The sequence below is a fragment of the Staurois parvus genome, unplaced genomic scaffold (assembly GCF_062004578.1).
Source record: "Staurois parvus isolate SC_StPar_1 unplaced genomic scaffold, SC_StPar_1.0 ptg000056l, whole genome shotgun sequence".
Classification (NCBI taxonomy): domain Eukaryota; kingdom Metazoa; phylum Chordata; class Amphibia; order Anura; family Ranidae; genus Staurois; species Staurois parvus.
In genome coordinates, this window is record NW_028317852.1 from 4,665,171 (window position 1) to 4,688,120 (window position 22,950).

Genomic DNA, 22,950 nt, shown 5'->3' on the forward strand with positions numbered 1-22,950 from the left:
CCCCATGTTTTACGGTGGCGGGGCTTGGGCCCGGTTGGCCCTTTTGATGTTAAGTTTCTTTATCCTTTCAGGAGAGGCAGCTATCCTACCTGATCCATGGTTTGTTGTGATTCCTTTAGTTATAGGGGCTCCTAGGGCCCTACTTCTATTGTTTTATGTTTTTGTTCTTTTGATAATTTTGGTACAGGATGGTAGTCATACACAATTTTGTGTACATACCAGCCGCAACCTTGGGACTTGGATGCTCCATAAAATGATACTGACAGATTTCACCTTACACGATGTAGATCTGGATGCTCCACTGATTAGACAAACTTTTTTTGATACTTCTCAGATGGTTATAATAATGTTGACTGATACTATTTTTTTGCCATGGGTGGTTCATTGTATCTCACAATGTCCAGGGTTTCAATTCCCCAAATAAGCGCAAAACTGTCTTCCTCCAGTATAGATGCCTAGGGGCGAAGATTATTTTATTACAGGAATCTAACTTTGTAGCCTCTAAACATCCCACATATTTTCACAGATCTTACAAGCAGGGGTTTTACACCTTACATTCTACTAAAAGCAGAGGCGTAGCAATTTTTCTTCAACTCGTTTCCCTTTGACGCTCAATATGATCATCGTGACCCTGAAAGCAGAGCCATTTAAGGAGGAGGAAAGAGGTGATGCGGGATGATGGGGATGAATTACTATAGGGGGGATGAATTACTATAGGGGGGATGAATTACTATAGGGGGGATGAATTACTATAGGGGGGATGAATTACTATAGGGGGGATGAATTACTATATGGGGGATGAATTACTATATGGGGGATGAATTACTATGGGGGATGAATTACTATATGGGGGGTAAATTACTATATGGGGGATGAATTACTATATGGGGGATGAATTACTATGGGGGAATATTACTATACTTACTATGGATGACACATACACATCATTCATCTACTCTTGGTCCGGCCCCCGGGTCCAATATATGAACCCATTGCGGCCCTCAAGTCAAAAAGTTTGCCCACCCCTGGTCTAAGCCGATTCCGACCCCATGCATTCTTTTCCCTGTTTGTTTTCCTGGATGTCTGTGGTTATAGCCATACACTGATTCTAGGCAGTGAACAACCATGTTTACACATTGTATCATCTCACTATAACAACTCATTGCTAGTTTATTACAATTGTAATACATCACTATTGTTTTCACAAGGTACAAAAACAGTGGTTTTCTCTAAATCAGCATAAGCCCTGCCTGTTAAAGTGTATGCAAATCCCACACATTTTTTAGCTCTGGATAGATTGTGGCATGGTTAGTTTCCTGTTTAGGTTTTTATTGCTGTCTGTGTCCCCACTATGACTATTGGCCCTCACTATTGGTGATCATTGTCTCTGGCACAGAAAGCGATGGGCAATCCATAATTTTAGAGTTGTCATAAAACCAGGGGGTGAGGGAAAATCTTCCACTGGGGAAACATGTTTTAGTGACTACTGTCTAAGAGGGGATATCCCTTCTTTTGGACAGATTACTACCTGCTGTGTAGGGAAAGGAAGTGACATTAAATATTGCAGACAGAACACAGACAGCAAAAAATGCATTGCAGTGCATCACAAAGTTGTTTCGGCCCTTACAGAATACTTGATATGGTGTGTCAGAGTTATGATATGGTGATGTGGTGTTTTACAAGGTTGAAATATGCAATTAGGAGGTGACATATCACCTCCCCTCTGCCTGGCGAACGCCTCTGAAAAGCAACCTGACCGCAAAGTGCTTTTTAGAAGCACGGCAATCTTGTCTCACATCTAAACCTAGACATATACACTGCTCAAAAAAATTAAAGGAACACTTTTTAATCAGAGTATAGCATTAAGTCAGTTGAACTCCTGGGATATTGATCTGGTTAGTTAAGTAGCAGAGGGGGTTTTTAATCAGTTTCAGCTGCTTTGGTGTTAATAAAATTAACAGGTTCACTAGATGGGCAACAATGACACGAACCCCCAAAACAGGAATGGTTTTGCAAGTGGAGGCTACTGACATTTTTTTTCCCTACTCATCTTTTCACTAGTTTTGCATTTGGCTAGTGTCAGTGTCACTACTGGTAGCATGAGGCGATACCTGGACCCTACAGAGGTTGCACAGACAGTCCAAACTCCTGCAGGATGGCACATCAATATGTGCCATTGCCAGAAGGTTTGCTGTGTCTCCCAGCACAGTCTCAAGATCATGGAGGAGATTCCAGGAGACAGGCAGTTACTCTAGGAGAGCTGGACAGGGCTGTAGAAGGTCAATCCATCAGCAGGACTGGTATCTGCTGCTTTGTGCAAGGAGGAACAGGATGAGCACTGCCAGAGCCCTACAAAATGACCTCCAGCAGGCCACTGGTGTGAATGTCTCTGACCAAACAATCAGAAACAGACTTCATGAGGGAGGCCTGATGGCCCGACATCTTCTGATGGGCCCTGTGCTCACTGCCTGGCACCATAGAGCTCGATTGGCATATGCCATTGAACACCAGAATTGACAGGTCCACCTCTGGCACCCTGTGCTTTTCACAGATGAAAGCAAGTTCACCCTGAGCACATATGACAGATGTGTGAGGGTCTGGAGAAGCCATGAAGAACTTTAACATCGTTCAGCATGACCAAGTTTGGTGGTGAATCAGTGATGGTCTGGGGAGGCATATCCATGGAGGACTCCCAGACCTCTACAAGCTAAACAATGGCACCCTGACTGCCATTAGGTATCAGGATGAAATCCTTGGACCTATTGTCAGACCCTACACTGGTGCAGTGGGTCCTGGTTTGCTCCTGGTGCATGAAAATGCCCGGCTTCATGTGGCAAGACTATGCAGACAGTTCCTAGAGGATGAAGGAATTAATACCATTGAATGGTCCCCACGCTCGCCTGACCCAAATCCAATAGAACACCTCTGGTCCATCCGACACCGCCAGGTTGCACCTCAGACTGTCCAGGAGTTCAGTGATGCCCTGGTCCAGATGTGGGAGGAAATACCCCAGGACACCATTCGTCGTCTCATTAAGAGCATGCCCTGACATTGTCAGGCATGCATATAAGCACGTGGGGGCCATTCAAACTAGTGAGTACCATTTTGAGTTGCTGCAATGAAATTTCTGCAAAATGGACTAGCCTGCTGCATCATTTTTTCACTTTGATTTTTGGGGTGTCTTTAAATTCTGTCCTACTGTAGGTTGATAATTTTGCATTTCCGTCAAACAATGGGGCATCCTTACGTTCCTACCCAGTCCATATCTATATAGATATCCAGCATGAGATTTTTCCCCATTGAGGTCTGATGTGTTTTCAAAAAGTTTTTTGAGCAGTGTAGTATTCCACTTGTGCAGGGAGATTGGAGAGAAGGGCAGAGGACCTTAACCAGCAAAGACAAAGAGTAGTTAAACACTTCCTGAAGAGGAGAGGACTGTGACATGCAAGAAGCAAGGGGGCTGTGCTGGGGAATTGGTTAGGCAAGTCCAAGATACCCTGCAAGTGAATAAAAATTATTTGTGGAAAAGAAAATTACTGGAAGTAATAATTTTAAATACTTGATTTTTCTGTGCTTTTACATCCATTTAAAAAAAAATGGTGACCAGGATCATTTTAAAGCCAGTAAACAGATAGATTAGTATCTGTTGATAATTGCCAGCGCTTTAAGAGAAGAATGCAATATGTCTACAAGCAGAATGACCTTTAATTTTGAGTTTTTATGTGGTGTGTATAAATTGAGTAACTTTTTGCTTTAAGTAATTTTAGGCTGCATGTTTGGCCTATTTTTTTTTCCCCACTTTGAATGGACTTGTACTTGACCAAAAAATAATATAGAAAATTATTTAAATACTCAAATGCAGAAATGTTATACATGATCATATATGTTCTATGTATGTACATACACAGGTGTAGTTAGTGATATAAAATAGAACTCTACCGTACTTATTTATTTTGTTTTGGGGTGTCCATGGGTTTATATGTAGTAAATTCTGTTCTGAAAAAAAAAAAAAAAATCTTACATGACTGGTATAAAATGTCTCAAATGTTTTTCAAAGTTCATTGCTACTGAATAAAATCCATTGATAGGTTTATAATAGGGATGCACTGATACCGAGTATTTCCATGAGTACTCGTGAAAATGCTAACAATACCGAAAACCGATACTTTGCAGTGTGATTTGCATCAATACAAATTGCACCGCAAAGATTAGCATGCGCTTTGAACTGGAATGCGATTCATGCCCAAATGTGGTTTCCCCACTGCTGCTCTTGAACCCAGGCTTGTCATAGCCTGAGTTCAAATGGGAGTGGTGCGGGAAACCTCCCTGCAGGGATCCCAGGCTGTGCGGAGAGTGGGATAGAGGGGAGATGTATATTATGGAGGCAGATGCTGCAGTAGGAAAGGAGAAAAAGTGGCAGGGATTTGAAATCCCCACCACTTTCTTTTCTCTCCTTGCAGGGATGACAGTTTGGGCTAGAGGGCTTTTGACTGGTCAGAACCGTCAAATGGAAAATCAGATGCCGTCTAGCCCGTACTGTCATCGCTGCATGAAGAGGAGAGAAAGCCATGGGGAGTTCAGATCCACAGACCTGTGAAGCGGCTTTCTCCCCTCTTCCTTGTAGTGATGATAGTACGGACTGGACAGCATCTGATTGGTCAGCACGTCCACGGGTTCACACTGGAGCAATGGGGAAACCGCATGCATTTTGGACAGGAATCGCAATCCTGTTCAAATCGCATGCTATTCTTTGCGATGCTATTTGCGTCCATACATAAATCTCACTGCAAAGAATCGCCATCAGCGCGAGTACTTGACCAAAAGTATCGTACTCGGTGCATCCCTACTTTTAACTAATGACAATTTTTCACAGAATCAGATTTTTGTTTTTAAGGAAATTTTTGAAGAGAAACTTGGTAGCTGTCAGTTTTGACTTCTTTCTGCAAATGCTATTTGCCTGGCTGTCTTTCTGGCCCCTTGCTTCAGTAGTTTACCAACCCAGAACAAGTATGCAGATAAAGACTTCTGATTCTTCTCTGACTTTATTGTTGTGCATACTTATACAACCTGTGATTTCTAAAGTACTGAAACCAGTGAGTCTGCATAAAACCCAGGCAACTGCATTTTCAGAAAGAGCTTAGCAATGGCAGCTCCTCTATTTTCCTCATGAAAAGTTTTACTATGTGGTATTTTAATTTCAACAAGTGTTACATGGATTTGTTAATGCTTTTCTATTTCTGTGTCTTCTAGACAGTGCAGTTTGTTCAGGGAATTTTTGTAGAAAAATATGATCCCACTATAGAGGATTCATACAGAAAGGTAAGTTAACAAGAATCTATGTAACTTAAATATACAATTTTTGTTTAGCGATTAAAGTGTTTAACTTTTACAAAAAATGAAAAAAAAACAACTTGCACTCTCCTCATGCCTCCAGTCCTCGCACTTACCTTTGTGGATGATTAGCTGTCACTACCCATGCAGTCGGTGTAGCTGTCTGGGGATTTGAAATTCCAATAATTCTTCCCCCTTTTCTGTAGAACGTCAAGGACGGATCAGAATTACCTTATTTTTCGCTCCATAAGATGCACTTGACCATAAGACGCACCTAGGTTTTAGAGGCGGGAAACAAGAAAAAAAATATTCTGAACCAATGGACTGCAGGGGATGACCAGAGACGGCGGACAGTACACTGGATGACCAGAGACGGCGGACAGTACACTGGATGACCAGAGACGGCGGACAGTACACTGGATGACCAGAGACGGCGGACAGTACACTGGATGACCAGAGACGGCAGACAGTACAGGGGATGACCAGAGACGGCAGACAGTACAGGGGATGACCAGAGACGGCAGACAGTACAGGGGATGACCAGAGACGGCAGACAGTACAGGGGATGACCAGAGACGGCAGACAGTACAGGGGATGACCAGAGACTGCAGACAGTACAGGGGATGACCAGAGACTGCAGACAGTACAGGGGATGACCAGAGACTGCAGTCCTTTGGGGAGGGAGGGGGAGCGGGTACCTGAATTTGACAGTTGTCCTCCCTTTAGTGTGGGCCCCCGGCTGATAGCCGGGTGCCCACTGAGCATGCGCGAGAAGCGCTACGCTTTGTGATTGGTCCGGCGTCTTCTGGGACCTGTCATGTGTCCCAGAAGACACCATACCATTCACAAAGCGCAGCGCTTCTCGCGCATGCGCACTTGGCACCCGGCTGTGACAGCCGAGAGCCCACACTAAAGATACCGGCGCGGGAAGACTGTACAGCGCTGGACCGAGGAACAGGTAAGGTTCTACTGCAGAGAAGAGACGAGCGGCCTGCCTGGTATTCTGACATGGTGGCGGCGGCGGTGGGAATACCGGAACGGCCGCTCCATAAGACGCACTGACATTTTCCCCTCTTTTTTGGGGGGAAAAAGTGCATCTTATGGGGCGAAAAATACATTATTCAGTTTGGCCAAAGGGTCGCATGCCAGCCCTGATCAATCTGAATCACTCTGATCTGTCCCAGAAGCCCTACAGAAAGAAGGGGAAGAAGAGCAGGGATTTCAACCACCTAGGCCGTTACACTAGCTGTGTGGGCAGTGACCCACAAAGATAAGTGCAGTGAGTACCGTGGGGAGGGAGTTAGGGTGTTCACCTTTTTAAAGTGGTTGTAAAGTCTCATGTATTAATTACTTTGATTCTCTCTGTTTTTTGTCCCTGTTTAGTGTGTGTTTGTTTTTTCCTAAAATTATAATGCTAAATACCTTCTTTGCAGAGCCTTGCTGTACTGTCATGTGACCTCCCTCTTCTTTCCTTCCCTATGTAAGGAGATTAGAGTAAGAGTACAGCGGGAGGGACTGAGATGAATGCAAGCTGGCAGAGGGAGGTCACATGTCTGCACAGCAGGACTCTACAAAGGTTTTATGGGGTTTTTTTTGTTTTTTTTAAATCGGTTAATTTTTATTCACCAGATTTTTACAAAGACACAAAGAAAAGTAAAAAAAAATACAAAAACTACACAGAAAAAAAATTAAAAGGAACAGTACACTTAACATTGAAAATGCGAAACATAGGATCTAGGCGGATATGCAGAACAGGTACATAGCACCATTCTACCATATCGTGCAATACATATGAGACACTCTGCAGTCATCAGAAAAAAGGAAAGGCTAACCACAGACAGTATCCAATTAGACGAACCAGAAGTACTAAGGTTATCTTGCTAATTTCACCCTCCACCCCTATTTCATGTGAACTAAGCACATAACACATTAGTTATACCTTTACTGTCAATCATCCACCGTGTTGTCCTGAGAACCAGAGATGTGGGAGGTATTATTGGAATCCAGCCACCAGGACCATATTTTTTTATTCTTTTTCAGGCATCCCCTGTGTTTATAAGTAAGTTCCTCTCTGCGTAAAGTGAAGATGATGGCATCACGCCATTGGGTGTGTGTAAAGGGGTATGTGTGAGACCCATTTCTGCAGTAAGAGTTTACGGGTCAAATAAAGAGACCGTGTCCTCAATAAATGCATTTTGTCAGGTAGTACACCCTCTGCAATAATACCTAATAGGCTAGTTTGGGGTCCATGAGTACCTGAGTGGAGCACAAGGAGTTCAAGGTATCAAAAATAGATTTCCAATAATGGTGTAATTTTGGGCAGTGCCACAACATATGTATAAAGTGTCCCTGTGTCTATGGCACATCTAGGACACAGTGGGGATAATGCTCTTCCCCAGGAGTAGAGTTTCAATAGAGTATAATGTATTCTATGTAGTATGAACAATTGAGTAAGGTGTGAAGGGGATAGAGACTTTTGGTAACATTTCAAGGGCATGGGTCCACTCCTCATCTTCCAATGGTACTATGTCCTGTTGATAATTGATAAAGCTATTCACCTGAGTCCTGCCATTGACCACTGTCTGGAGGGCGGAATATATGTCCCCTATCAACCCCCGTTTAGTACAGGTTGTGGAGATTGCCATAGATAATACTGTAGAGGGGTTATATTTAAACTGAAATGTGGACCCTTGACTCTGCATCGCATGAAGCTGTTGCAAATATTGAAAAAAAAAAAACATTTGTGGGAAAGCTGATAGCGGGTAGCAATGATATTAAACGTTAACACATCACTCTCATGTATTTCATAAACTGAATACCAGCCCTTTTCCAATTCTCAAATCCCTCCAGTTTTTCCAATTCTGGGAAGCAAGGGTGATTCCATAGCGACATGTGCTTAGTATAGCCGGTATGTCTAGTAATATCCTGTAGTGTGGTCCATAATTTATGTACCAGGTGAAACGTTGGATAAATACGCTTCACTTGAAAATGGTGAGCCACTACCAGCTGTACAAGTGGAGCTATAGGGAGTTGTGACAGAATAATACCCTGTATGGGATCATGTAAATTTTACTTCATTCCAGCCATACTAATATTGTAGCTGGGAAGCTATAAAATAGTCTAGTGTTAGGTACTGCCAATTCTCCCCCATCCTTCAGGAGCTGTAATGGCTAATACAAAAGGCTTCTTGAACAAAGTAAAATATAGAAGATAAACCGCCTCTTATTATTATTATTATACAGTATTTATAAAGCGCCAATAGTTTGCTCAGCGCTGTACATTACAAAGGGGGACAGAACATGTGACAGAACAATACCAATACAATGCAAAACATGAGGGGATCGAGGGCCCTGCTCTTTCGAGCTTACAATCTAGGAGGGAGGGGATGGTGGCACAGGAGGAGATAGCTGTGGGGGATGGAGTGGTAGGAAGAGTGGAGGAGGTCAGCAAGTTAGCAGGGGGTGGGGTAGGCTTCCCTGAAGAGATGGGTTTTCAGGGTGCGCCTAAAGGAGAGGAGAGTAGGTGATAATCTGATGGGTTGGGGCAGGGAGTTCCAGAGGATGGGTGACACCCTGGAGAAGTCCTGGAGGCGGGCATGGGAGGAAGAGACCAGGGAACTAGAGAGAAGGAGGTCTTGTGAGGAGCGGAGTGTGCTTGCTGGGCGGTACTTGGATATTAGGTCAGTGATGTAGTTCGGGGCAGTATGGTGGACAGCTTATGATCCTTCTAAACCTGTCTGCAGGAAAAATCCACACCATTAGCCACTAAAATGGATACTCCCCTGGAATTTGAGGTGTATGTTGAATGGTATTGGATATGATATTGGTTCCTTTTCAAATAATGTAAAGTGTCTGGGTGGAGATGAGTTTCCTGCAAGCAGATCAAAGAAGGAGAAAACCTTTTGAGGGTAGTAAACTTAGCCAGCCTCTTAGAGGGGGACGCTCAAGTCTCAACTATTCCAAGAGTATCATTTGGTGGACTCGTGTTGGAAGTCATGAAAATCAAAAACAGGATTCCATCCGCCCCCAGCAGGCAGATACTAGATAAGGTCAAAAAGAGTCCGACAGTAAATGTTCAATACAAAGAGCAGAAAGTCCTCATGGAACCTTCCGTTATCAGATCTCCTCCGTGTACATCATAGGGCAAAGAGGCATCATGCTCTGGTAAGCATTGGTTGATGCTGACTGGCAAAGTCTCATGAACTGCACGATAAAAAATGGTTGTGAAGTTCACAAATCAGAAAAAAAAATTGTAGAAGAAAAAAATAAAATGTAACCTGAGAACCAGTCAACCGGAACAGTAGAGTAACACAACAATTCGCTCCATGTGGGAGCCACTACTTGGGGGGCCTTGTGACCAGGAAAAAAACTATGAGCGCACCTATGCAGAATGCACACCATAGCCCACATAACAAGGACAGCTTTTGCCCAGACCCAGGCGATAACCTGACACATAACCTGCCCATGATTTAGACAGGCAGGTTACATTTCTTGATAGAGCTATACATTTCTTGATAGATCATAAAGTGGTATCGGGCCTCAGCAGACAATAGGATGGTCAGGTGGAATGAGGATATTGCCTTGGTCGCCGGTAGGTATCCAGCCAGTGGACAGCAGCAGCTGGTTATTCAAAAAAATTAGTACCCTGAGAAACTATAGCGATCACATGATCACTGGGAACTTCATTTGCGGGTGGGGAGCGCTGTGTTAGTACAGCCAGAGCGACGTACCCTCCGCCGCTTTTCCTGTAGCTGACGCATGTCCACAGTACATTGCGGGTGGTTGCCAAGCGGATAAATAAAATGTGTAATTCTGTTCATCCAGGTTATGTTCTAGACATCTCTGCCAGATACTGTGCAAAGCCATGGTCATTTATTTTTCTTTACAAAAGTTAAAGCCATGCAGCTTAGTCAAAAGTAGAAGGAACAGTAGCTCAGTGATGATGCTCATTCCACTAGTCTCTAAATTGCATTCGTTAGGCCAATGTTGCATCCCCCCCACCTCTTATAGTCTGATGGCTGATGTGCTGGTAACTTCAGAATGCCATCTCAAAGACTGTTTGCGGTACTGTTTGAAAACAGGTATTGGGGAGTATTATCAAATAGTGGTGCAAGAACAAGCTTGCTGCACTCTTCTGAACATAAAAAATGAAGTAGATACTGCCCTTAGAATAATAAAGCGGTGAGAATAGTCTGCTTCCTGTTTTGTGTGGCTGTGACAGATACAACGGAGAGACATACAGACTGCTAATTTTTTTGCGCAAACATCGACTTGCTTATGTCTGGGGGGGGAAAAAAAGCAGACATAAGCAAGCAAATGTTTTAACCAAACCTGCATTTTGTGTGTGTGTGTTTTCCTCCTAATATTTTGTCCTCTATGTTACAGCAAGTGGAAGTAGAAGGGCAGCAGTGCATGCTTGAAATTCTTGATACTGCTGGAACAGTGAGTAAACTGCTTTTTATTTTTAATTTTTTTTCTCTATACCTACCATATTAACATTAATGAAAACTAATAGAATATTTTTGCTGTGTTTGCACATTATTACAATCATTGTTTTATGTTCTCCATGCACTTCAAGGTACTGTACAGTCTTTAGGGTAGTAAAATATACATGTGGTTTCCAAGTAAACTGTTTTGGTAAAAATTATGTTGCACCTCCAAAAGCACTTGACATCAATAGCTTTGACCACTGCCTTTACTTCTCAGACTCATCCTTAACTCCTTCAGGAGTTGTTCCCTCCTCTTTTATCTAGGAAGGAAATCTCTGCTGGGTTTATGGAGGAAATTGCAGTTTGTTAGCCGACAGAGTTCATTTCTAATTTCCTTTAGCTGAAGCTACTTTTTCAGTCAGCGGAGGATGTAGAAGAACATACCTTATCCTTGTTTGATGAACTGGTAAATGAGGAGTGTCAGCCTGCTAATTTTAAGTCCATAACTTAATGTTACTAAACCCAGGACCCTGCATTCACGATCTGGTCTCCCACAGTACACACTACATGGAAATATAATTTTAGTAAATATAAACTGCTAAATACTCTTATCAGCAGTTATAGTAGTCTTGTGACTTCTCTCAGTTTTCAGCAGAGCCCTGTGCTGATCACATGTACTCTCCCAAGAAAAAAAAAACCTTTCTAGCAATACACACCAAGCTGAGCATGTGTAGAGTGTCTCCACATGATATGTCTCATCAGGAGATAAAAGGGGGGCACTGGAAGAATGGGAGGATCAGAGAATAAAGGATCAAACATCCTTTTTACACAATACAGAGGATTAACCCCTTAGTTAGTATAACAAGCATGCTTTATTGCATATAAAGACTGATTTTACAGTTGTGGGTTTAGTAACACTTTAAGGATACCATTTCTGTGTTTTTTGACACAATGCCTAGACCTAGAAAACCTCAATCAACCACATCCAAGACTACCAAACCTAAGTTCTCTTAGGAGCTCCTATCTTGTTAAAACCTTTTGTGAACACTCACTATTGAAACTATTTTTTTTTTTTGGGTTTTTTTTTAGAGCAGAATCCGGAATCTGTAGTACAGTTAAAATCCACATTGACCACCCAGAGAGTATTGTGGGTCCCCCCCCCCCACAAAAAAAAGGTGGAGTTACTTTTTAAAGATATGTGCACTGGTGGTTCAGAAAAGGAGGCCTGATGATTGGCAGGTTATAAGAGGGCTGAATTAACATTTGTCCCAACCTCCTGAAGGTTACAGTATAACCCAAATTTCTAAAAAGAAATATTATCCTCCTAAAAAGATTTTATGGTATGTGCATATTCTTATTTTAACCTTCGGCCTCATGCACACAGCCATAATTTTACTGTGTATTGGAGCCACAGCTGCAGTGCATTTTTGCACATAGGAATGCATTGCAGAAAACGCAGTGGATGCATATATTCCTTGCGGGAATCACATCTGTTCCCACACCCACAACCACCCGCTGCCAAATCGCGCTGCTCTTACGAGATGCTCGGGGCTGCCATTCATTCAGAGTGGCATTTCTATGCATCTCAGCCCGCATCGTGTTTTTGGGTGCGGGAACCGCAGGGAAATCACATGGTCAAAAAATACCATGCATTTTCTCTGAGACCATATTCTTAAAAAGATGCAGGCACGGCAGCCCATTCAAATGAATAGGCTGCTGTGTCCGCATTTTAGTGGGCCACATGGCCCACACAAGTGTGAACCAGGGCTTAGATATGTTACTTATTTACTTTAAAAGAGGTCACTCTCAGTACAAACTCTTAATAATCATTTCTGAATTTTGTTCATTATCTCTAGTTTCTGTAAAAGGATGTAAATGCACACAATCGTTTAATGGCTCCTGTGACTTCAGGTGGTAAGCGCAATTCCTTGCCCTTTCCAATAACTTTTGAAAGCAGCATACAGCTTCCAAAACAAGTGTACACGAGTATGGCAACATACAGCTATTCACCTGTATTGGTGGCACATAGCTCCTCGAGCGTGGGAAATCGCTAGGGATTTTGCACTTGAGGACACAGGAAAGTCTTTGCATGAGGCCTAGAAAAACAATGAAAAGTGATTTTTAATCTTGATGATCAATGCCTTTTATATGTAATGTTGGCGCATCTGTACTTAAAAAAAAAAAATAATAAAAAACCCTGTCAGTCTCCTGTGTTTTCCTGGCTCACATTCATTGTACCATTGATGGATGTGCAGTTCATTTTTCATAGGAAACTGCAGGTTTGAAGCCCTGTAGTCAACCTAGGACATGCCAGGATGGCATATCCCACACTTCAGCCTTCCATTTCATAATTCACAGTAGCTCTTGTTCAGAGGCTGGTGATGTCTAGTGATACTCAATGTACTTAGTATAGTTTCCTTCCCCATTCCTCAAAACACTTAGTCATGTGACCACGCATCTGGGCTCTTTCTGATTTACAAATACTATAAAAAGGATGTTTAGAAACTTAGTTTTATCCCATCAATAGAATAGCAAATAAAACATTTAGGTGTTGCATTAAGATGTGGTGCAGGTTAGGAATTTGCATACTCTTTAAAGTGGAACTTCACTTTCTCAATCAACATTGTCTATTTTTAATCCTCATGCTGCTACCATTGATAAATGGATAGGAGAGTATATCCTATTTGCTTGTTTTAAATTTTTTTTTTTTAATATGTCTTAAGTTACTTTCTGGTTTCCATGCCTAGGCAAATGTCATACATCCCAGCAGTCTTCAGAAGGGGAGAGTTTTCAGCTCAGCCAATGCCAGAGCTAAGAGCAGATGGATTCCAGGAAGTAAATGCTACATTATTAATCTGCCCTTACTCAAGATGACCACTGCCAGAAATTCCAGGGGGTGTTTTTCAAAATGATTTCTAAGCAAAATAAATCATGGAGACAAGTTTGCTTTGAATATTAACAATTTAAATAGCATTTTTGGTTTGTGGTGCTCAGATGCAGTGCAGTTTCACTTTAACTCTGGGAATGGGTGTAAGTTAGCAAAAAAATCTTTTAGCGAATTTAGTATGTACCCAGACAAACCCAGGTACCCTTCATTTACCACCCACTACATCTGTACACTTCTGTCTCTTACCACCTTTAGTGCCTGTACCCTCCATTCTGTCACAACCCACTGCACCTATACCCTGCCTTTCACCACTGCAACTGTGAATTTCACAAACGCCCCCTCTCTTAACAATAACTTACTTGCTCTTGGGGGGAAATTATATACGTGAGCAGAGGTTTTCAAAATCCGTGTAAAAAAAATGCTGCAATTTCTGTTTATTTTAATTCGGTGTGATGCTAATAAGCCTGGTGTTTTTAAAGCTTTACTACATGTGGTTTATAGGCAGTTTCATTAAATATGGTAGTCTAGTTTTTTTATTGTTGTGTTTTTGTTTTTTTTTTTCTTGGTAGTATCTAACAAACCTTTTTCTTTGTGATATTTCTAGGAGCAATTCACCGCAATGAGAGACTTGTATATGAAGAATGGTCAGGGATTTGCACTAGTATACTCTATCACTGCACAGTCAACATTTAATGACTTGCAAGACTTGAGGGAACAGATTTTACGAGTAAAAGACACGGAAGATGTAAGGATTTTATTTTTCTTATTGGTCTGGCTTCTAAGGGTTTTCCAGAACTTACTGTGCATATTTAAGTCTACAGTTATTCTGCATGAGGTTGTCGTTTTAGTTTTTTTTGTCCCAATCTTTCCTCTTGTTCTACCTCTGTTAAAATGGCTGCATGATCACATTCTTTTTTTCATTTTGATGTCTTGTAGTTGACTAAGCCGACTCAGTAGTCAGATCTGCAACTATTTTCACACTTTAAACAGTAGATGACTGTAAACCTGGCCTCATGTACATTTAAAAGTAGCTTGCCAGAATGAAATCCTGACATGTCATTGCTCATTTCTTTTGAAGGTGTATGCTGTAGGGCTGTAATACTTATTCTTCCTGTTCTGCTTGATCAGTTACTGACCTGGATGAAGTATATTTTTATTGCGTGTCTGGGCACCTAATGTGGATGTCCTGATATGTCTCTACATGGTAAGGCTCTGCCCTGGAACAAGCATGTTTGTAACTGGTGTCTGGGCAAGCTAATATGGATTTTGTTGCTCTGATTGGGATGATGACTTTAGAGCATTCACCTTCAAAAACAGGTCGGTAGTGGAATCTCCTATACCTCTCCTACCCTTACAGGTTCTTTATTTTCTGAAAGCAGAAACTTTGAGAAACTGTGGCAGTTACCATTTATTGAATCTGTTGTCAGTAAAAAATACACTCAAATTCATTTTAGGGTACACAAACACAATATAATATATTTTTGGCAGAAATATAAGAGATTTGGGTTGAGTAAATGGATACCAGTTATTTCAAGTCCTAAAATTGAGAACTTGTGAAACAAAAAACTGATGCTAAATGATGGTTTAAAAGGCCATACAGCTCACTATTTTAGCGTTATCAGTGAATTAAGGTCCTAGAATTATTGCGCTCACTGGCATGTGTGGTGATGTCTGTGTATCCCAATCGAAACCTGCAGCTGCTGCACCTGCTTGCGATTTTTACCGAATTCAGCTGCCTGCACAATGAGACATACTTTATTACAGGTAACCATTGTCAGGAAAGAATAAGAATTTGTCAAATGTATAATCCATTTTGGAAACAGTACAGCAGTCTTTAATATATCTCGAGAGATGCAAATAATACAGTACAAAATGTGGTGCTATAAAAAAAGGAATACTCACAATAAAATCACAAACTGCATAGTGCAGAGAATTAATAATGAAGAAACAATATAGTGTTGGTTTAGGACAGACAATGTACATTAACAAAGTATGCCAAACAGAAGTAAATTATTAAAGTACAAACGTAAAGTCCATACAGAAAGCGTGCTGGTAGTGATAGAACCTTGTTATCAATCTCCTTCTTTCTTTGTTCCCCCTCCTTTTGAGTTTATGATCAATACATGTTATTTCACTTGTGCTTGGCATATTTTGTTTATGCACGTTGTGTGTTTTTAAACCACCACCATATTGTTTCTTCATTATTGATTTTTCTGCAGTATGCGTCATTTGTGATTTTATTGTGATTATATGCTTTTTAGCCCAATTTATTTTATAGAACCACACTTTATACTGTATTAAGGAAAAACAATTGGCAAGACAGCTGTATAGATTTGTTTTTATTTTTGTTTTAGCTTCAGCTTTAAGAAGTTTGTATAGTATTTTCACTGTTTACTGCAAACATGTAATATTTTAATTAACACGTAAAATATATCTGTTTGATGCAAATAGTTTATTTAATGTAAATGCTTTAACAACTTTTTTGCCAGCTACACGATGGTTATGCATTATTTTTCCATCTCTGTGAATGAATGGTGCAGCTGTGGTTAGTTAGATACTCTAATGGGGGAGATATATATATATATATATATATATATATATATATATATATATATATATATTAGTGTCCTAATCCAACAAGGCGCAAACAATGCACAATCTGCCTCAAAATCCAGAGCACCAGGCTCCTTCTCTACCCCACTGCCTTTGCCTGAGTTGGATCCCTAAATGCCTGTTTTAGAAGAGGTAGGCATGTTCACATGTGCTGTGTTTGTGGCTCAAAGACTGTCCAGCTGAAGCTACCTGTAAGACGCCTCACATGTATGCCCTTTTGAAGGAGAATGCCTCCTTGGTGAAACACTTGACAAATTCATGAAAGATGTCAGAGGAGAAAAGGTTCTTCTTCCACAGTGGAAACTTCCAAAATTCTGTTATTTTCGACACAGTACTTGGAACATGAAATCCACCAAGTCTGCTTCAAGGCCGTGCTCGCAATGAAGTGGCATCTGTTACAGTTTGCCTTTCTCTGAGTCACAGATGACCCAGATTTGTGGGCTTAATTGGTTTTGAAAGGGGTACAGAATAGTTAGAATCTCTCCAACCAAAAACTAATCGATAGCAGTCAGATTTTCAAAATGCCCTGAACCATCTCTTCTCCCAGGGAGTGGTTGATTGAGTACCTCTTTAGGACATGTTCCCAGGATTCTGTTTAAGCCTGTTCACAATACCAAAACCTATAAGCGTATTTGTCCTATCCTGGACTTAAAATCCATAAACCTTCAAGTTCCAAGGTTTCATGGATTTCACAAGGTCCATTATTGCTGCTCTGAGACCAGGAAAATATCTGGTATCTGTAGATATCCAAGATGCCTATCGGCATATTCCCATTGACCTACCTCATCAGTTCTTCTGTGCTTTGCAGTAGGAAACAAACACTTCCAATCTGTCGGGTTGCCATTCGTCATATTCTTTGCTCCCAGAGTATTCACAAAGGTACTTGTACCCTTTCTTGATCTTATCCAGGACATTCAGGACTTGTTTCCTTTCCAGTTATCTGCAAACGTTTTCAAAACGATTCAGATACTTCAGGCTTTCAGATGGGTAATCAAACTTCTAAAAATCTGCTCTCCGACCTTATTTTTTTCCTGGAATACTGGGGCCTCATTCTACACACAGCCCAAGTGAAAGTCTTTCTTCCAGCAAACAGGTCTCTCTCAGATCTCACGCTCCTGCCTTTGGATAAAAAAAAAAGTCTGAGATTCTACATTTTTGTTTTGGTCCTCATGGTGGTCTCCTTCGAAGCTGTTCCCTTCACCCAATTTCATTCAAGGCCTCTCCAACAGAACATCTTGTTGACTTGGAACAAACAAGTATTCTCCTTTTGATGTTTCTACTGTATTTTCCTATCGAGTCAAGCAAAAAACTCCCTAGCTTGGTGGATTTCCAACCCAACATTGACAATGGGGAAGTAGTTTTTACCATACCACTGGAAGGTGATAACAGATGCCAGTCTCTCAGGCTAGTAGGCATGTTCTGATCTCTCACAGTTTAGGGAATAAGGTCACCAGAGGCAGCCAAGCTCCCCATCGACATCTTGGAGCTCAGAGCAATAAAAATGGCTCTGCACCACTGAACTCCTGTTTTTCAGGAACACAGAGCTGACACCAGATGCTATGATTATTCCCAGAACTCGGTTCAGCCTCATGTATGCTCTTCCTCCAGTGTGAATTCTGGCTCGAATAATCTGCAAAAAAAGCAAGAGCAGAAACTAGTAATCCTCATTGCATCATACTGGCGCAGAAGAACCTAGTACACAGCCATATGCAAGACTTTTAGGACATGACTCCTTGCTGCTTCCAAACAGGCCAAGTTCCCCTCTTCCATCCTACTTCTCAGCCACGGTTCTAAAGCCATGGCTTTTTGAAGCCCAGGTCTTGAGAGATGAGGGGGGGTTGTCATTTCCATGTTGCTAATAGCAAGGAATGCCACTCCAGAAACATCTACTATTGTACCTGGAAATCCATCTTTGTCTGGTGTGAACACAGGCATGCTGATCCCAGAGATTATTCTGTGTGCTTTGCATTCTGGCCTTCTTACAATTGGGACTTGACCATTACTTTGTACTCTCAAAGGACAGGTGTTGGCCTTGTCTGTTCTTTCCCCAAAACGTCTGCTTTGACTTATCTTATACAGACCTTTTATTCAGGTGTTTCTTGGACCAACCTACCCTTACAGCCTTAGGAGCTGCAATTTGGTTTTCTCTGCCTGGCAGAAACGCCTCAGGGAACTCTTGGATGGTCTCTCCTGCAAGGTCGCCTTCTTGGTGCTTATCACGTCTGTCCGTTAATGTCCCTTGCAACGAGTAATATCTCATTCTTCACAAGGAAAAAGTAGTCTTTCTCCTAAGACCCTCCTTTCTCCATAAGGTGGTGTCAGTCTTCCATATCAATGAAAATATAATCCTTTCCTACTTGTGCCCTGCTCCAAAACACACAAAGGAGATTGCTTTTGTACTGTCTGGACTTGGTCAGAACCATCAGATTCTGCCTTAAAAGCTACATCTTCTATCAGTAAGACAGACTCCCTGTTTGTCCTGCCCTCAGGACCTTGCAAGGGACCTTTTGCTTCAAAATCCACCTCCGCTAGGAGGGTAATACAGTTCATCTCAGGAGCTTTTAAAGCCACCACCTACAGGTGAAATTAAAAAAATTAGAATATCATGCAAAAGTTAATTTATTTCAGTAATTCAACTTAAAAGGTGAAACTAATATATGAGACTCATTACATGCAAAGCAAGATAGTTCAAGCCGTGATTTGTCATAATTGTGATGATTATGGCTTACAGCTCATGAAAACTCCAAATCCACGATCTCAGAAAATTTGAATATTGTGAAAAGGTGCAATATTCTAGGCTCAAAGTGTCCCACTCTAATCAGCTAATTAAGCCATAACACCTGCAAAGGGTTACTGAGCCTGTAAATGGTCTCTCAGTCTAGTTCAGTAGGAATCACAATCATGGGAAAGACTGCTGACCTGACAATTGTGCAGAAAACCATCATTGACACCCTCCATAAGGAGGGAAAGCCTCAAAAGGTAATTGCAAAAGAAGTTGGATGTTCCCAAAGTGCTGTATCAAAGCACATTAATAGAAAGTTATGTGGGAAAAAAAAGGTGCACAAGCAGCAGGGATGACCGCAGCCTGGAGAGAATTGTCAGGAAAAGGACATTCAAAAGTGTTGGGGACTTTCACAAGGAGTGGACTGAGGCTGGAGTCAGTGCATCAAGAGCGACCACACACAGACGGATCCTGGACATGGGCTTCAAATGTCGTATTCCTCTTGTCAAGCCGCTCCTGAACAACAAACAACGTCAGAAGCGTCTTACCTGGGCTAAAGAAAAACAGACCTGGTCTGTTGCTCATTGGTCCAAAGTCCTCTTTTCTGATGAGAGCAACTTTTGCATCTCATTTGAAAACCAAGGACCCAGAGTATGGAGGAAGAATGGAGAGGCACACAGTGCAAGATGCTTGAAGTCCAGTGTGAAGTTTCCACAGTCTGTGTTGATCTGGGGAGCCATGTCATCTGCTGGTGTTGGTCCACTGTGCTTCATTAAGTCCAGGGTCAACGCAGCCGTCTGCCAGGAGATTTTGGAGCACTTCATGCTTCCTTCCGCAGACAAGCTTTATGGGGATGCTGACTTAATTTTCCAGCAGGACTTGGCACCTGCCCACACTGCCAAAAGCAGCAAAACCTGGTTCAATGACCGTGGGATAACTGTGCTTGATTGGCCAGCAAACTTGCCTGACCTGAACCCCATAGAGAATCTATGAGGCATTGCCAAGAGAAAGATGAGACCTGAGACCGAACAATGCAGAAGAGCTGAAAGCCACTATTAAGCATCCTGGTCTTCCATAACACCTCAGCAGTGCCACAGGCTGATAGCTTCCATGCAATGCCGCATTGAGGCAGTAATTCCTGCAAAAGGGGCCCAAACCAAGTACTGAGTACATATGCATGCTTATACTTTTCAGAGGTCCGATATTGTTCTATGTACAATCCTTGTTTTATTGATTGATTGCAAGTAATATTCTAATTTTCTGAGATTGTTGATTTGGGGTTTTCATGAGCTGTAAGCCATAATCATCATAATTATGACAAATCATGGCTTGAACTATCTTACTTTGCATGTAATGAGTCTATCTCATATATTAGTTTCACCTTTTAAGTTGCATTACTGAAATAAATGAACTTTTGCACAATATTCTAATTTTTCGAGTTTCACCTGTAGTTTTGCTGTCGATTCCTTTTCTTCAAAATACGACCAGGTGGATGTTCAATTTTCTGAGGATGACTCTTTCCATTACAAGGGTTCTTACAGCAGCATTCTGAATTGTCAGTTGACCTTTGTTGTTGTTGGGCCTGTAGGCTCAGTTCTGGTTGCCTTGCAGTTGCCCACCTTTCTTTATTTCTTGGGGATGTTCCTGTATTTTTCAATATCAAGCCTTTGTGTTGTACAAGTATGATAAAAGGAATTTTGACTTGGGTGTAAACTTTGTATCTTGGAGTATAGTACATTGCACACGTCACCCTCTGTTGCTGTGTTTTTCTGCATTGCTTGCTAATGACTCGCTGAGGATGTCCAGGGGATGTGTCCTCAAACGGTTTGCCAGTGACCAATCACCTGAAGGTACCAGCCTTATAACTCAGGGTCTATGAATGTCAAGCATGTCTCCTGTACTGTACTGCTAAAATATAGAATTTGCCCCGGAATCAAATGTTTTTTTTTTTCTCAGTCAAAATTCTGATTTCAGCTCTTCCCTCAAATGTTCTATGCTGATATAGCTTAGTAACTGTCACATTCACCAGCAGAAACTTACTCACCCAGACTTGTATTGCAGCAGAGGTGAGGGAGTATGTCAGACAAGTTACTTTTACGAAGAGCTGATTACTGAGTGTACTAGGTCTAACACTGGTGCTTACAGGACTGCAGAGTCAAATTTAGACACTCTGGACAGCTGCAATAAGGGCATCCAGGAGATAATGTTGGTTGTTGATGCATTCAACTGAGCTTGAAATAGAAATGGTTTTCTTCATTGTTGAAACTTATGAATAGTTTTATTTCAGTATGTTAAATACTAAATCTTATTTTTTTTCTCCTGATAAAGGTTCCCATGATTTTAGTGGGCAATAAGTGCGATTTGGAAGATGAGCGGGTAGTTGGCAAAGAACAGGGACAAAACCTAGCCAGACAATGGAACAATTGTGCCTTTTTAGAATCTTCTGCTAAGTCTAAGATCAATGTAAATGAGGTTAGTAGTGATTTGATATGATATTTGTATTCATTATTTCTGTATGTAAATTTTTTTTATACAGTTTTTATGTAATTTTAAAGTTTTAGGGAGTGTCACCAGCAGTGCTGCCAATTAATATGTAGCCTGACCTTTGTTATAAGCAAAACGTTCCTATTTCCTCTTTCTGGTGTGAAGCCAACTCTCTAGGAAGCTGGCATCATTTTGAAACCCTTATGCAGCACTTCAGCGACCTTGTTCCACAGGGCGGCACTTTTTATAAAAACTTATTACACACTTTTACCTATTGTCTATAGCAGTATTACTTAACCTTTTTTTCAGTCAAGACACCCTTTAAAATTATGCACAATCTCGAGGCACCCCGTTCTAAAATGTGAAAAACTAATAGTTTTACATAATGTAGCAGCGTTCACACATGTGGGACACCCAACGTAAGAGGTTATTTATTCTTCCAAAGCAAACACACTTTTGCATACTGGTACTGGCTACTATTCCAGTGCTTCTCTTCTCCCTTGGTTTCTCTCTATTGCATCTAACATGCAGTGCTGAAAGAGAGGGGCAAAAAAAGGATGCTGTGAAGGTGCCCGGTATCCTGTTTATCGACCAATGATGTAATTGGTTGTTAGGATGCTGGTGGCTAGAAGGCGGTAATTGTGCAAAATTAAAAGCCTGTAACTTTGTGCAATTAAAAGACAGGCCTGATCCACCCACTGCCTTGTATATAATTTTTGGGCAATTTTTAGGCATTTTGCCAAGGCACCCTGGTTGAAAAGGCTGGTCTATTGAGACAGTAGTTCATACTGCTGCTTACAGGGAAAATGGGCACTAGGCACATAGGAAACTGAAGGTCAACCCCCCAGGGCCTTAATCGCTCCCACCTGCTCAGGTACAGTTAAAGTGGCCATAGATGGTTAGAAAATCAAAGAACGATCGTTTAAAAATAAAAACAACCATTCAATAGCACATTTTATTCACCCATCAGTATATCAAAGTTTTCCACCTATCAGCCACGTATTTCCATTAGTTTTCAGCATTAAAAGTACTGTTTTTCGTTCAATCCGTGTTAAATTTATTTTTTTCGATCAATTTCACTACTCATATTTAGGTAATCGTTCGAACAACATTTTCCAACATGACTGTTCATTTTTTTTTCCACCATGAAGAACTGGACATTGATATCAAATTCACATTAACCATTACAATATCTAATGATCAGTTCTGTTGAATTTTCAATCAATATCCCATACATCTGTGGCCAGATTTGGTGTCCTCAGCAGAATGGATGTTACTTTCCTCCTTTTTTGCTTGAATTAAGGAATATTCATCCATTAGCTACTGATAGATTCAGGCCGGATATTAGAGGAGGATATTTGAGGTCCCGGATATTTAAGTGCAGATTTTCACATTTCATTAAAAGCATTGTACACCTTCAGTTTGTTTTTCTTTCATATGTATTACTGCAGTTACAGTCCCTGTCTACTGTTTAACTATCACCTG

General features: G+C 41.3%; 1 protein-coding gene across 1 annotated transcript in view; it reads left to right on the forward strand.

Moving 5' to 3' along the window:
- Window positions 1–22,950, forward strand: part of RAP1A (RAP1A, member of RAS oncogene family) — a 93,334-nt gene that overhangs the window by 62,893 nt on the left and 7,491 nt on the right. Inside the window, exons 4-7 of the mRNA XM_089668309.1 lie at window positions 5,251–5,319; window positions 10,716–10,772; window positions 14,251–14,391; window positions 21,310–21,453. Of these exons, the coding sequence (XP_089524435.1) occupies window positions 5,251–5,319; window positions 10,716–10,772; window positions 14,251–14,391; window positions 21,310–21,453 (411 nt within the window). The remainder of the gene's footprint in view (window positions 1–5,250; window positions 5,320–10,715; window positions 10,773–14,250; window positions 14,392–21,309; window positions 21,454–22,950) is intronic.